At 41.6% G+C, this 15,674-nt stretch overlaps 1 protein-coding gene across 8 annotated transcripts in view; it reads left to right on the forward strand.

Moving 5' to 3' along the window:
* Setd5 (SET domain containing 5) overlaps window positions 1–12,669 on the forward strand; it is a 76,200-nt gene extending 63,531 nt beyond the window's left edge. For all 8 annotated transcript variants that reach the window (XM_034511230.2, XM_034511232.2, XM_034511228.2 and 5 more), the window contains 5 exons: window positions 4,317–4,787; window positions 8,130–8,428; window positions 10,081–10,214; window positions 10,628–10,716; window positions 11,149–12,669. In XM_034511230.2, the coding sequence (XP_034367121.1) occupies window positions 4,317–4,787; window positions 8,130–8,428; window positions 10,081–10,214; window positions 10,628–10,716; window positions 11,149–11,757 (1,602 nt within the window). In that variant the 3' untranslated portion in view covers window positions 11,758–12,669. The remainder of the gene's footprint in view (window positions 1–4,316; window positions 4,788–8,129; window positions 8,429–10,080; window positions 10,215–10,627; window positions 10,717–11,148) is intronic.
* Window positions 12,670–15,674: the final 3,005 nt, after the last annotated feature.

Consider the following 15,674-nt stretch of genomic DNA (forward strand, 5'->3'; position numbering starts at 1 on the left):
ATAGAAGTGGAGTTGCACCTTTCCATGGCATGTTTCATTATTAGTTTGAAATTACAAAAGTAAGAAGTCTTGCAAAACAATTTTATATGTTTCTTACCCTTGCTGCATTTTAATAACTATAAAACAGCATGTAAATGAAAGGGGGTTTTTTGTTTGTTTTTGTTTTTTTGAGACGGTTTCTCTTTGTAGCCCTGGCTGTCCTGGAACTCACTCTGTAGACCAGGCTGGCCTCAGACTCAGAAATTCACCTGCCTCTGCCTCCCAAGTGCTGGGATTAAAGGCATGCACCACCACTATTTAAGATAGAGAACCTAGGTTTTAGTGTATCAAATACCAGGAAGCAGGCTAGCTCAGCAGTAAAGGCACTTCCTGCCAAGCCAGACTTCCTAAGTTCAGTCCCTGCAACCCACATAGTAGAAAACCAACTTCACAAGTGAGTTCCCCACATAGACACAAAATAAATAAATGTAATTTTTAAACATTAAAACAAGGGACTAAAGATAGCTTAGCAGTCACGAGTTTGTCTCTTCCTCGGGCACCTGCACACATGTGCACAGACACATTCATACATGATTTTTTAAAGGAAGTTGAAATATTTTAGGGGCTAGAAAATAGCTAAGACCACTTGGTGCTCTTTCCAAGGACTGGGCATTGATTCCCGGCACTCACATGGTGGTTCATAACCCTCTAGCCCCAGTCAGTTCCAGGGATCTGATGCCCTCTTCTAGCTTCCATAGGTACCAGCCACACGGGGCACATGTAGGTACAACACCAGTACATACATAAAATAAAAAATTATCAAGAAGGAACAAAATGTGTTATGTAGCAAAAAATTTAAATGTATGATTATAAAGTACCAATTTAATAATGCACTGTCACCATTCTTATTATAAGAACAGCTTCACCATCCTACCAGTCTCACCATCATTCTGATAGCAATGGTTTTTCCTGGTTTTAAGTTCAGAAAGGTTGGTTTGCAAACTGTTTTTCATCAAAAATTACAGCAGTTAGTTGGGCGCTTTGGCCATGCATCTATAACCCCCACGGTGTGAAAACATCGAAAATTTGAGCTACATTAACAAGACCCTGTCTTTTAAAAGGAAAGAATATATTGAAAGATGATATAATACAAAATTTACTTCCACATTGTTCTTTAAACATAAAATTATTATTTGGAAGAAGAAAATGTTGAAATTATGTTAAAAAGTTAAAAAAATAAATTAAAATGCAGGCTAGAGTGATGACTGTGGTTAAGAGCACTGGCTGTTCTTTCAGAGAACCCAGTTTTTCAGAACACCCACATGATTCCTCACAGCTATCTGTTACTCCAGTCTCTGGGGATTTAATGCCCTCTTCTGACATTTCCTGGCATTGTTTGCATGTGGTACACAGGCAAACAGGCAGGCAAACCACTTATACACCTACAGTAAAAATAATATTTTAAAATTTTTTTTTAAAAAAATAAAGTGACAGTGAAACATCAGAAAGTATCAAAAGTAAAACCAGCTTCAAGTAGAGAGAAAAAAAATTTGAATAGGAAACGTGTTCATATCTAGAACTGAGGGGATGAGATGCACAGTCACAGAGATTGAGGGGAAAGAATCTAGAAGGAAAACAAAGCCCTCTGCTTTGTACACCCATCACCGTCCCCATTTCAGAACATTACTATCCACCTTATTTTGCTCAAACAGCTCCATATATCCTATCATGGTTTAGCCCATGTCTGCCTTCTGGGCCACAGTTGTTGATAGTCTGTATATTGAGAACCCTCCTCTTACCCCAGTGCCTGGTACCCTGAATCCTTGTCGTAACTGTATTATCACTTTCTTGTTGTCCTTCACACCATCCCATAAAGGACTCACTCTCCAGTTCCCATGTGTTAGAGAGGTATTACCTTAGCTAAATGTCCCATCCCATGAAAGTCACAAACGAAATATATGTATATATGGACTTGGGGTTTTTTGTTTGCTTTTTGGTCCCTAAAGTACAATGGATTTTAACTCTTGTTAGATGTGTGCAGCTGTGTAACTATCACTTGAGAGGAGCTGACCATCTTTCTCTCCCTAGATAGGCCTAAAGCTAGTAAGAGAATGAAGAAAGACTGTAGTCAAAAGAAGTATGAGGTGAAGAAGCAGAGTTCCTCTAGGAAGAATAAGGAGTAGGTTGTGCCCCCCCCCCACACACACACACCATAAGAAACATTGTAAGCCCTCTAAAATGATTCACCTAAGGTATTCAGTTATAGCATGAACATAAACATAAACAGTATTCTTTAAGTTCTTTCCAAGAAGACATCAGGAAGCATTTAGCTAACCACACTGTCTGTAGAAATGAGTTCTGCAGTTAAGTATTTACCCTATGCATTCTTAACCACCCACACCCCCAATTCCCTCCCCAAAAAAGTGTGGCTAATAGGCATGCTTACCTCTTTTCCTTCTGTTTTGCTTCTTGACTTGAAGGTAAATAACAAGATTCTTTTTCCTCCTCTAGAACATATAACAAGATTCTTTTTCCTCCTCTAGAACATATCCTTCCCTGAAGGTTCCCCTGCACATAGGTCTAAGTCCCTGTTACCTGAGATAGTTACCATACCATCTCAATCATACATGCAGGCTAAGAGTGAGTGCATGGGGCAGTCTTGAATGGGGGGAGAGAGGGGCAAGGCTAGAGGGTGGCCTCTCATTCACAGCAAGTAGAATGAGTCTTACATAAAACTGACTGCATAGGACCATGGGAAAATGAGTAGCTGTGTATATGTTGTGGGATTGCATTTGTTGTCATTTGGGGGAAGGGTTGGCTGAAGAGTTTCGTTAAAGAAGAGAATCTTCAAAGGATGTAGATTCTATGTTCATGAGAGCATTGATAGAGAAAGTAATGAATAACTTCTGCCTGTTAGCAAAGAAACTGGAGTTGGTGGGCACTGTCTCAGTCTCATGTCAGCACTGTATTGTTGGGGTTAACTGACAGCTCTATATGACCAGCTGACTTTAGGTGATAGATGAGCAGCTTCCTTTAGGGAATCCAGCTTGCTTTTTTTTTTTTTTTTTTTTTTTTTTTTTTTTTTTTTTTTTTTTTGGCTTTCCTTTATTTCCTCTGGAGTGCCTTGTTGGGTATAAATATGTAAGGAAGCTTAAGCCCACATTCTAGGTTACAAACCTTCTTTTCTACAGACGCTGGGATACGGTTTCTGTACAGTGATTGATACCTATTAGGAAATCAGTTTCAGTATTTTTCTTGGAAACCCTTCTACTCTAAAGATCCAAAATCGGGATTTTAGTGTTAGCTTTTGTTACAAGCTTTAGACAAATGTAGTTATTAATCCTATAAATCTATGTGGAGCTTTTTTTCCTGTTAAAGAGAAAATTATAATCTCTGTAACCTTTTAGAAATTAACTGACATTTATTCTCACTTTCCAGAATAATTAGGGCCCTACTCCCTGACTAATCACCAAATTCTCAGTCAGTAGGATATTCTGTAAATCATCATGAAACTGAAGATTATATTCCACTAGTTTACTAGTTTACTATAAACTAGTAAACTATAAACTAGTTTACTAGTTTACTATAAACTAGTAAACTATAAACTAGTTTACTAGTTTACTGTTGATTTTCTGGGTGTTGAGTCCATCTTGTTAGAAAAGTATAGATTGTTCTGTCCTTGGTTGCTAAAGACTCAATATAGAAAGGTTTTGATACTTGACATTGTTCTTGGATTTCTGGTACTGTCATTTTAGGCAATTGATCTGTCTAGTAGAGGAAATCTTGGTGTTAAGCAATACGGATAAGCAGTAGTAGGTGGGTTTTATCAGTGGTGCATTTAAGCCTGTACCATGTATTTCAGTGGTAGGCTTTAACAGTTCGTTAATAGATTGATAGGCAGCAGAGGACACAAAGAACTGAACAGACAGAAAGTTGCATGAGAAACATAATTCAAGGTACAAGTGAATGAAGAATTGATTAGTTGCCGCCTTTAATGCTACTGTCCTACTGGGTAATTTACCGTGCTTGACTTTTTAGCTGCCTCCTGCTTTTCTCCACCTTCCCTTACACCTTCCATTGATACTAATTTAATAATGTATAACATCACAAGCCAGCAACTTAAGACCTTTCTATAGTGTGTGTGTCTACGGCTCAGATATGCCCCTGGCTACTCCGCCAGTCCCCAAGTATGCTATCAGATGACCAGTAGCTTCATGAAGGCTGAGCAGACAGAGTAGTCATGTTTGCACAGTTGTCTGATGCCTCCCTTTTTAAAAGTCCTTTGAATTTTTCTTTTTTACCATATCCCATATCTCTGTTAATCTTTATTCTTTCAGCTTTGTCACCGAAAAGACCTAGATTTGACAAAAGTGGGATACCCAGACTCCAGCACTCACAGCTGCGCTGATAGGCCTTCCCTGCTCAACTGCAGTCATCCTGATCTGGCTTCTCATCCCTCTGTTGCTCCCACCTCTGAGGCTGGCTTCCCAAGCAGGAGTGGAGATGGTCCTCAGACCTTGCTGAGAAACTCAGACCAGGCGTTTAGGACAGAGTTCAATTTGATGTACGCCTACTCCCCTTTGAATGCTATGCCTCGAGCAGATGGACTGTATAGAGGGTCTCCCTTGGTGGGGGACAGGAAGCCTTTACATTTAGATGGAGGATATTGTTCCCCTGCAGAAGGCTTTTCCAGCAGATATGAACATGGCTTTATGAAAGACCTCTCTCGGGGATCCATGTCACCTGGTGGTGAAAGGGCCTGTGAAGGAGTCCCATCTGCTCCTCAGAACCCACCACAAAGGAAAAAGGTAAGTATTCATGTTACTCTTCTAAAGAATATTAGTCAGATAATTCACAACTTTCTAAGCTCCAGTGCATAACACTTGTCCTACTCTTTGCTATAACCTCTGAAATTTAGTTCTTTTATTTAATTGCATTTACTTCTTTGGTTTATGGCAGTGGGGGGCATGAACATGCCAAAGGCACATATATAGAAGTCAGAAGATTACTTGTGGGAATCAGTTCTTTGCTTCCACCATGTGGGTCCTGGGATTGAACTCAAGTCGTCGGTATTGGCAGCCACAGCCTTTATCAATTGAGTAGACTCTATTAGTATAACTGGTAAGTGTTGTGAATAGCCAGCAGGACTGAAGTGTAGTCAGTGAGAGAGTCCTTGTGTAGCATGAGTAAGGCTTCTGTCTCCAGCATCCAAAATACACATAAAGCAAATCTCCAGCCTGGCCTAGTGGCACATGTCTATGAACCTAGCATTCTGGAAATTGAAGTGGGATTAGAAAGCTATAGCCATCCCAGGCATTTTAAACACAGCAAGTTTTACATGACTGTTATATACAACTGAAAGGCTAGCACACTGGAAGAATACTGAAAGCTTTGGTACTCATAGAATTCAGTTTGAGGCATAGCTTTAAGACCTTCAGATGTGTTTTCTCAGACAGACGTAGTTTTTCTCCTTTGTAATCCCAGCACACCCATTCGTGATGTTGAGACAAGAGGATTGAGAAGTTCTATGCCAGAGGCTAAAGAGCTAGGTCAGCAGTTAAGAGCATATACTGTTCTTCCAAAAGACTCAAGTTAAGTTGCCAGTGCCTGAAGTGGTTTACCAATGCTTGTAACTCCAGCGCCAGGGGATCTGATGCCCTCTCTGGCCTTCATGGTTGCATACCAACCCAAGCCACATAGAGACCATGTTTTGTTTCAGTAATTCATTTTGTAGTCACAGTAGTTGTATAATTAGGGAATTTCCTGTCTTGCACATGAGAAAACTGAAGCTAGTTAGCTTGTTAAACAATAACAAATAAACAAAGGAGCAAGGGCACTATCCTGATTCTAATTCCAGATTACACAATCTAATTGTTAATATAATATGCTATATTAGATTGCCTCCTAGAGTCTGCCCTAATAGAGCCTCAGTAGAAAACAGCATTAATAAATTAGTGGTTGTAGTTGCTCCAAAGGAGTTGTTCATATCTTAGCAGAGTATAAGTTAAAGAATGAACAAGAAGTCTTTTATTTAGCTTGTTTGAGGAGTAGAAATTGAGAGGTGGCAGGCTTAGCCACATTCCAAACAATGAGTAGGAATCAGCCAACAAACCTAGAGGAAGATGTCACTATACAGTTCAGCCTGTGACACTGCATTGGGATGGAGATGGGTTCTGATAGTTGACTGCAATTATAATGCCAGGGAGAACCAGGAAGCAGGTTCAGAGAGCAGTGGGTAGACCAGACCTTAGAGAGCAGAGCGTGTCATGATAGCCTGAGGCCCATAAGTAATGCCTCTTCTAAAGAAGCACAAAACCTAACAGCTGCTTTCCCTTCTCCCCCCTCTTAAATATTGTTTTGGGAATATTTTGGGTTGTCAAAGTGACTTGGATGAATTTATTGTTAGGGATTAACAAGGCTGAGGTATACTGTATATGACAGTTTCACAGAGAAACAAATAGAGGCTTGTGACTTTATTTCAATTACAATAATGTTCCTTATCCAAGTTTATTAACTTCTCTCCAAGATTATATGTAAAATTGCACACACAATTATTTTTACTGTTATTTTTGTGATATTTCACACTTGGGCACAAAATTAAAAGCACTTTGGATAGGAGAAGGAAACACTAGCGCACAATAGGGGTGATGATGGGGCCTCAAAGCCTTACATGAGCTTCTGACTTTAAAATTACATAACATGACAAATATCTTTGCATTTCTGGTTTCATTTATTATATATACAGGTAATTAAAGTTGGAATTTGTTTCAGAAATATTTCTAAAATATTTGGGCACCTGTGATGGCTGATTTTTTAACTAAATGTTAGCAATAAAAAGCTAAGAAATGGATGGCTTGGAGAGATGATAGCTCTGCATGTAAAAGCACTTATTGCTCTGTCAGAGGACCTAACACCTACATGCAGCAGCTCATAAACACCAATAATTCCAGCTCTAAGGCAGCCCACATCCCCTTCTTCCCTCTGAAAGTACATACATACAGGTAAATAAAATAATATTTTAAATCTAAACACACTGACAAACCTGACAAATCTGAGTTTGATCCCAAAGACACATAGTAAGTGGGATTTTGTTTTGTCTTTTAGTTAAATTATAATTAAAGCTAAAGTGTATATGTGATATACCTGTGATATCAAGACCTGGGAGACTAAGATAGGAAGCCTAAGTCCGTTGCCTGACTGAGCTGCAAAGATCCTGTCTCACAAACTTACAAATTAACCAAAAAGCAAGATTCAACAGTAGATTTATAGGCAATAGAATACAGTAGTGAATGGATAGGAAAAGGGTTTTTTGTGATAGCAGGGGAAAAAATTAGTAAATATTAGAAGGTGGTTTGAGGATTGGGAAAATGTTTCCAGGTTACAGACAGGTTGCTGAAATATATAAACAATAATTTCTTCTTACTTTAGTTCTTTAATACCTCTATTTCCTTATATGTAATACAGATAGTCTTAAATCCCGTTGTGTATCTTCAAAATTTGACTATTAAGAACCCTGAAATACTGGCTTTTTCTTGTTGATACCTTATTTGTTGTGGGTTATTTGTATTTGTTTTTAATGGAGTGAGTGTTCCTAAGGAATGAACTTTTTTCCAGGATACAAAAGCATTCTGTCTTTCTGCCCTACTTCTTACAGATGCCCCTATTGTTGGGCATAACTGACAGTAGGTTACCAAGGTGATAGTAATCTTGCAAGTTCTCTGAAGAAAGTAAGAGGATATAGTCTATTTGAACACCATTGTTTGAAAATGACATTAGAATATTCTTTTGTCCTCATCAGTTTCTGACTAGCTTGAGTCTGTCGCCCTGCTCAGATCTCTTTTATACCTGAAAAAGATTGTCATATAGAGACTAGAAAGATCCCTCAGTGATTAAGAGCACATAGTTCGGATCCAGAGGATCAGAGCTCAGTTCCCAACCCCCACATCAGATAGCTCACAACTGCCTGGAGCTCTCACTCTCAGGCACCTGCATTTAACATGTGCAGACATAGAGTTTTAAAATACAATAAAGGTTGTCATTGTTGATGCCTGCTTTGTTTGCATGTCTTGCTACTGCTTTACCCAGGACTCTCATCTTTTCTTTCGGTAGTAAGCCACTCACTAATGACACTGTTTCTTTTTCATATTTAGGTATCCTTGCTAGAGTACCGCAAAAGGAAACAAGAAGCTAAGGAGAATTCTGGTGGGGGAAATGACTCTTCACAGAGCAAAAGCAAGTCTTCAGGAGCTGGGCAAGGCAGCAGTAACTCTGTTTCTGACACTGGTGGCAATGGTGTACAGGGATCCTCAGCCCGAACCCCCTCGTCCCCTCACAAAAAATTTTCCCCGTCTCATTCCTCTACATCACATTTGGAGGCGGTAAGCCCGTCAGATTCCAGGGGCACTTCTTCCTCTCACTGCAGACCTCAAGAGAACATCAGCAGTAGGTGGTAAGTTTATGTTTAATTAGATTTATAATTAAATTCAAGTAGGAAGTTATACATTCATTTCCAGTTTTACCTAAAATTTTTGGCGCACTTATCTGAGACAGGCAGTCAATCTGTCATCTGTCCTGTTCAGCTAGTTAGTGTAAGCCACATCCTCACCCTTCAGAGATTCACTGGACAGTGCGATTTTGGGTGTCCATAAGTTATTTTATTTAGATAAGAGGTAAGTAAACAGTCCAGCCAAATTGCTCCCTTCCCCCCCCCCTTGGTGTGTGGGTGTGTGTGGGTGTATGGGTGTGTTTGTATATGCACCCTTGATCACTCATACGTGCATATGGAGGTCAGAGAACACTTGAAGGAATCCGTTCTCCCTACTACTATATTGGTTCTGGAGATTGAACTCAGATCTTCAGACTTGACCTTTACCTACTGAGCCATCTTGTTGACTCTAGGTTTCTCTAATTCAAAAGAAACTATGTCCCATGCTACTAGCATATACAGAGCAGCAAGATGTTCTGAAAAGAGTTGTCTAGGTTAGGGGCTGGAGAGATGGCACAGTGGCTAAGTGTCTGACTGCTCTTCCAGAGGAGCAGGGTTCAATTCCCAGCACCCACATGGCAGTTTACAACTGTCTGTAACTCCAGTCTTTGACACCCTTATACAGACATATATACAGGCAAAACACCAATGCACATAAAATAAAATTTCAAAAATTACTATCTCACAATTTTGGGGTGGCGAGATGGCTCAGTGGTTAAGATCACTGACTGCTCTTCCAGAGGTCCTGAGATCAATTCCCAGCAACCACATGGTGGCTCACAATCATCTGTAATGAGGTCTGATGCCCTCTTCTGTCTGGTTTGTCTGAAGACAGCAATAGTGTACTCATATACATACATACATACATACATACATACATACATACATACATACATGTCTAGTTTAGAAGACATAAAAATGAGTAATATTAATGATAAGTTCTTGTATTGATCAAGATAGCTTTGGGGTTTTTTTCTTTTGCAGTTTTTTTGAAGCAAGGTCTCTGTAGTGCAAGCTAGCCTTGAACTCTTTGATCCACATGCCTCTGCTTTCTGAGTGCTAGGATTATAAATATGCACCACAGCTGGGGTATAGCACTCATTTTTTTTTTCAGAAGTGGGGTATCTACATTTGGAGATCAAGATGACCTTATTTTATGAGAAAGGAGCTCTCACTGAACCTGGAGCTCACTGAGTAATCCCGAGTCTCTGGCCAGTAAGCTCCAGGGGTCCTCCAGCATGGGATCTTGAAATGAGCCTGGGGAAGGATATACAGGTCTCAAAGTATTATAGTCATTAATCTCTAAGAAGCCTATATTAAATTATGGTGTATATGTCAAGAAGAACAGTTTCAGAGGTGGAAATTTCACATTCAAACAGTTTAAAAGAAGCTAATATCTTTAATCTACTTTTTCCAGATTGCTTTCTTACTGCCACTACTTATACACATTCCATAGTTTGAAGCAGAGGAAATGCCTTGTTTTCAGTAGGTCCTGAAGAAAATAATATGAGGATGGTTTAAGAGTCTATACTACACCGTCTTTATCATGGTTATTTGTTTGAGATTCTTGGCCCTTAATTTCTGTTCCTTAAACTTACACTCTGGTACCTTTGCAGGATGGTTCCTACATCGGTTGAACGACTCAGAGAAGGAGGTAGCATCCCTAAGGTTCTTCGAAGCAGTGTGAGAGTTGCCCAGAAGGGAGAGCCTTCTCCCACATGGGAGAGTAACATCACAGAGAAAGAGTCAGGTGAGCCAAGGTCTGAACTTCACAGCAAATGCTGGGATAAAGTGAGCCAGTTTCTGACATACTTGGGTTCTGCTTTATGCTAGCTTCCAGTTCCGTCTTACTCTTTGGGCTACAGTATACATGAGATCTAGCATTGCTTGCTCTCTGTCTGCTCTTTTCCCAAGGGATACTTTTCTGTAACTCTCATCTCCAATGTTCCGGAGCTCCACCTTCATGAAGGATGAAGAGAAAGAAGGAGACGAGAATAAGATGAGGCATTTAAAATTTAGCGCATAGTTAACCACTTACTTTGCCCTTCTGGCATGCTGCGCTCACTTTTTCACAGAGATCAGCATGTATTGATGATATGACTGAATGATATCTATTTCCTATGTATTCTAAGAAGCCAAGTTGATTCTTCTAATGCCTTCCAGACCCTGCAGATGGAGAAGGCCCAGAGCCATTGAGCTCAGCACTCTCTAAAGGAGCAACTGTTTACAGCCCTTCCAGATATAGCTACCAGGTAAGTCAGAGACTTCTGGGCTCCAGAGAGAGAAGTGCCGATGGAGTTTCGATGCTGTGTTCCTAGTCGTGATACACTGTCAGTTGCTTAACGTCTGCATAGTGTAGCCCCTGTAAGTAAGTCATCTGCTTACCTCGGGGATCTCAGTAACGCAAATGAGTTAATCAGAGACCTGCATTTGATTGCCTTTGGTATTCATTAAAATGTTTGGGGGAGGAGCAGCCTAATGAGATGGCTCAGTGGGTAAAGGCAGTTGCTCTCAAGCCTGATCACCTAATTCCTATACCTCACACAGTAGAAAGTTATCCTCTGTCCTTCACAGTGCTGTTACAGCACATACTTGCATGCATGTGCATGCACACAACCTTAGTAATGTGCAGAATAAAAGTGGACTGAGTCAACTTTCTTATGCTTTCCTTCCACTCCTTTAAGCTCCTGCAGTGTGACAGTCCACGGACAGAATCGCAAGGCCTCCTTCAGCAGAGTTCGTCCCCCTTTAGAGGACATCCCACCCAATCTCCAGGATACAGTTATCGAACTACTGCACTGAGACCTGGAAACCCTCCCTCTCATGGTTCTTCAGAATCATCCCTCTCTTCCACATCCTACCCCAGCCCTGCCCACCCTGTGTCTACAGACTCGTTGGCCCCATTTACGGGGACTCCAGGGTATTACAGCAGCCAGCCGCATTCTGGAAACAGTACTGGCAGCAATCTTCCAAGGAGGAGCTGTTCTTCGAGTGCTGCTAGCCCTACCCCACAGGGCCCCTCAGACTCACCGACCTCAGACTCGGTTTCTCAGTCCAGCACAGGAACTCAGAGTTCCACCTCCTTTCCTCAGAACTCTAGGTCGTCATTGCCATCAGACTTACGGACTATCAGTCTGCCCAGTGCTGGGCAGTCAGCTGCCTACCAGGCCTCCAGGGTATCTGCGGTTTCCAATTCACAGCACTACCCACATCGTGGGAGTGGGGGTGTACACCAGTACCGACTCCAGCCACTGCAAGGGTCAGGAGTCAAGACTCAGACAGGACTTTCCTAGGGCTTCTGGATATGGGCAAACTGAACTTAATGAGCCCATAGCTGCTTCCTTCCAGCTGCCTCTGGAATCAAGGCCGAGCATATTGCTGGGGAAGAGGGGTACAAGGTGCCAGAGGAATGGGTCTGGTCAGCAAGAAATGAGACTTGTGGTCATGACTGGCCTCCGGCCTTGGAGAAAGATGTAAATCTTGTCTGAAGCAGAGACTATAAAGAAGTTTCTCCCTGCTGTTAAGGGTACATTGTTAACAAGCAAATGGTGTTTCAGTTAGTAACGGTTCTAAGTGCAATGACTTGTGTTGAAGCCTATGTCTCCCATCCTTGCCTGTAGCCTGTAGTCACTTGTGCAGTAAGGACATCTTTTTCAATAAAAAAATTTTTTTTTCTTTTCAAAAGAAAAAAGTGGAAAGAGCCAATCTTAAAGCCCCAAGCCATCTGAGTAGTGTTAGGGTTTTATGCACTTAAAGAGAAAAAGGTAGGTATGTAAATGTTGGCTGTGAGACAACCATTCCTAAAGCAGATGCATGGTCAAGGTGTATCCACCTGGAGTGCTCCCTACCTTTGTCTTAAAGCCACCAGGAAATGCAGGGAGAGGAATGCTGGGTGCCTACTCTGACTGAGGCTGGCCTGGCTCTCTGAGAGGAGGATCTCCTGGGTATTTGGGAGCAGATTTGGGATGGACTGGGCTCCAGCTGTTACCATCCACTCCTCCTTCCAAGGTGTTTCACAGCTTAGTGATAGCCCTGTGACGTAAGTAGAGAAGTGAGGCAGGCCAGTTTAGGAAGCATCCAGTGGTCTGGGTAATCTCTGAATTTTAATTTTCCTATTCCCAGTTAATCAGGAGTTGCTGTCCTAAGAGCAGGATGGCCTCCATGACTAAAAAGCATGCACTCATGACTGCAGGGTAAGAATGGGACAGATAGGGTTGTGGCGTGGCACCGACAGGGCTGTGATTGTGTGTGGGGCCTGCCCCACGTTTCTATGGGAGATGCTTGATGACAGTGGGCAGGTGAGAGTTAACAGGTCACCCCTACCCCTAACACTGTTCTGTATGAGAGACAAAGAGCAGACTGGCTTCTCCCCATCAGTGCATTGTGCCTGTTGTACACCCCTGGAGGAGCCCTGAAGCCAGCCCAGGTGGGGTACACAATCTTTTTAAATTCCATATGGTTGCCAGCTTATTTCTTTCACTTGTTTACTGTAATACCTGGCGTGTTTTTATTTATCTAATTTTGTATTCAGCTATAACCATGGTAGGGTAGTGAGTGTATGACAGTGTGATCCCTGGTGCTGCAGTGGACCGTACTTCTTTTGGACAAGATATACTGTGAGTCTCCCTCCTTACCTCTAATTGTTTTCTTTCCCATTCCCTAGATCTTTCATCTCCTTCTTTTCTACCCTGACCTACAACTATCATATGCACAGTCTTCTCTCTTTGTGTGTGACTGTTACAAAATTTCACTTTTCAAAATTGAAATCAGGTGTTTGCTCAAATGAGGGGAGATTTTGTTTTGGTTTTATTTGTTTTTAATGCTGAACCCTCAGCATAGTACTTTTTGTTGTTTTCCCCACAAACCCATCAGTCTGGGAGAGCATTGGGAGTGGAAATCATGTTGCCTGGGATGCCGGTTTCTTTGTATATTATATAAAACGTATGTAAATGTCTCTCCATTTGGGCTGGGGTTTGCATTCTCCCATTGGCTAAAAGCCAAGGGGAGAGGCCAGCGGGCAGGCGGCCCTCACCCTGCCTGGCACGTGCAGAGACCCCAGCCACTCTGTGTGGGCAGGGTGCTGTCAAGACCAGACCTCTGGGGGGGAGGGTGGGGGGGAGGGGGGACTCTTGGAAGGGAAGGAGCACCGCTTCTTCCTCAAGTGGAGTGTTTACACCTTGCTGTAACATTTGAACTTTCACAAGAGATGTAATAATTTTGATAATAAAATTCTTAACCATAATCATCATAATGTTAAGAATGTATTTGTTCACTTCTGGAACATCATTTCCCCTGATTTAACCTTTCCTGACCAAATGCAAGGTGGGCCTGTGTCCTGGGGTGCCATTAGTGGAGTTCTGCCTAGAGTAGAACCAAAACTCCTGGCTGGTCCTCCTCTGCCATCTGTGATTGAGAGCAGACCTACGATAGTAGCACACACCTCTGGAGGCTGATATGGAAGTGTCTTGGTGTTAACTCAGTAGCTAGATATTGATATTTCTCATTTAAAAGCAATGCCAGCCATTATTTGTAGTAAAAGGATATTATGTTGATTAAAATGGAAATGGGTCTGAACAAAGCAAGGTTTCTTCTCTCCTAGAACTTATGTGTAGAGGAGAGGTAAACACTAGTGTGTAATTTTAATATTCATTTGCAGTTTATTGTGCTTGGTTTCACCATGGTGATATCCAACAGCCCAAGACACTGACTCTAGAAGTATCCCAAATAGCCTTGGAAGAGCACCCTAGGAAAAATAAACAATCACATTCCCCTGACACTAAGCCTGCATGAAAAAGAGACAGTGCAATCACATTCCCCTGACACTAAGCCTGCATGAAAAAGAGACAGTGCTTGTCTTCTGTGGCAAGTGTCAAGGCCAATAGTACCAGGGGGAACTGGCCATGAAGCAGCTCTGACCTGATCAGTACCCTGATGAGGCCAGACAGAAGAAAACACAACAGTCCACTGGCTCCTCACTGGTGCTGTTACATAGTGCCAGCAAAGCTGAGATCATACAAAGCCCCTGTTGCACGAATTCTGTGCAACAGGATATCTATGAATGTGGCCCATTGTACTTGTAAACCACAACATCCTGCTGCAGTGCCCCCCCCCCCAAAAAAAAAAAGGTGATTTAAGGTATATACTTTCTCCCCATTAGAAAACACCTCTGTCCATGTTACTGTTTTCTGGACAGGTCACTATGGTTTAAAGAGCCATGCTTGTTTGTCAAGTCAGGAAAAGTTTCTAAGGAGTTGACCCTGAAACTGAGATGTTAGTGATTGGGAGGCGGGGCATGATCTATATGGTTTACTAGTTGTTGTTTTCTTACAATTACTCTCTTTTAAGATTATCTTGATCCTGGTTGAGGGAAAAATTAATAGAAACTGAGAAAACTGTTTCCAGACATTAACAGTTGTCCAGGCAAACGATGCAGTGGCCTTTGTGACAGCTGTTCTTGGTTGTCAGCTTGGCTACAACTGGGATTATCTAAAATGCAAAAATGGAGGGCATACATGAGAGACTTTTATTTTGAAGAAGGAACATCTAGTCTGGATCTTTAAGATAGGAAGGCACACCTTTAACTGATCTCTAGAGCCGGAAAAAGGCATGCCTTTCTTTAATCTGGAACTTGAGGCGGGAAGACACACCTTTTAATCTAAGGTGGTCAGCATATTCTGCTGGAAGCCTCTCTCTGGATATGGAAGAAGGAAGCTTTGCACTTTGCCTCCTTGCCCTTGTCTTGCTAGCAGATCCATTCTTTGACTGACATTAGAGCCTACTTCTTCAAGAGTCCAGTGTACACCGAAGACCTGCTGAGACATCCAGGCTTGAGGAGTGTGCAACTACTGGATTCTTGGACTTTTCTGTTGGTTTAGCTGGACATTATCTGTAAGTCATTTTAATAAATTCTCTTTCTATACATAAGAGGTTCATTCTGTAAATTCTGTTACTCTAGAGAACCCTGGCCTTGTGTTAAAATAGCCATAAATAGGATAAAAAGTACCTGAAATCAGATATATTTTGCAGTTGCACACTAGGAAATTGGCAGTGAATTTGATTGGCAGTTTACTCAGTACCTCTAACCAGCTGTGTTTTGGTGAGTGTGTAAGGTATTCAAATATGGTAACTGTATTGTTTCTAAAGTAGTTGGAAGCTAAGGATCCCTAGGGTATTTTGGAGTGGATGTTCTAGGAATGCCTAAAATACCTGT

The sequence above is a fragment of the Arvicanthis niloticus genome, chromosome 9, assembly GCF_011762505.2.
Source record: "Arvicanthis niloticus isolate mArvNil1 chromosome 9, mArvNil1.pat.X, whole genome shotgun sequence".
NCBI lineage: Eukaryota > Metazoa > Chordata > Mammalia > Rodentia > Muridae > Arvicanthis > Arvicanthis niloticus.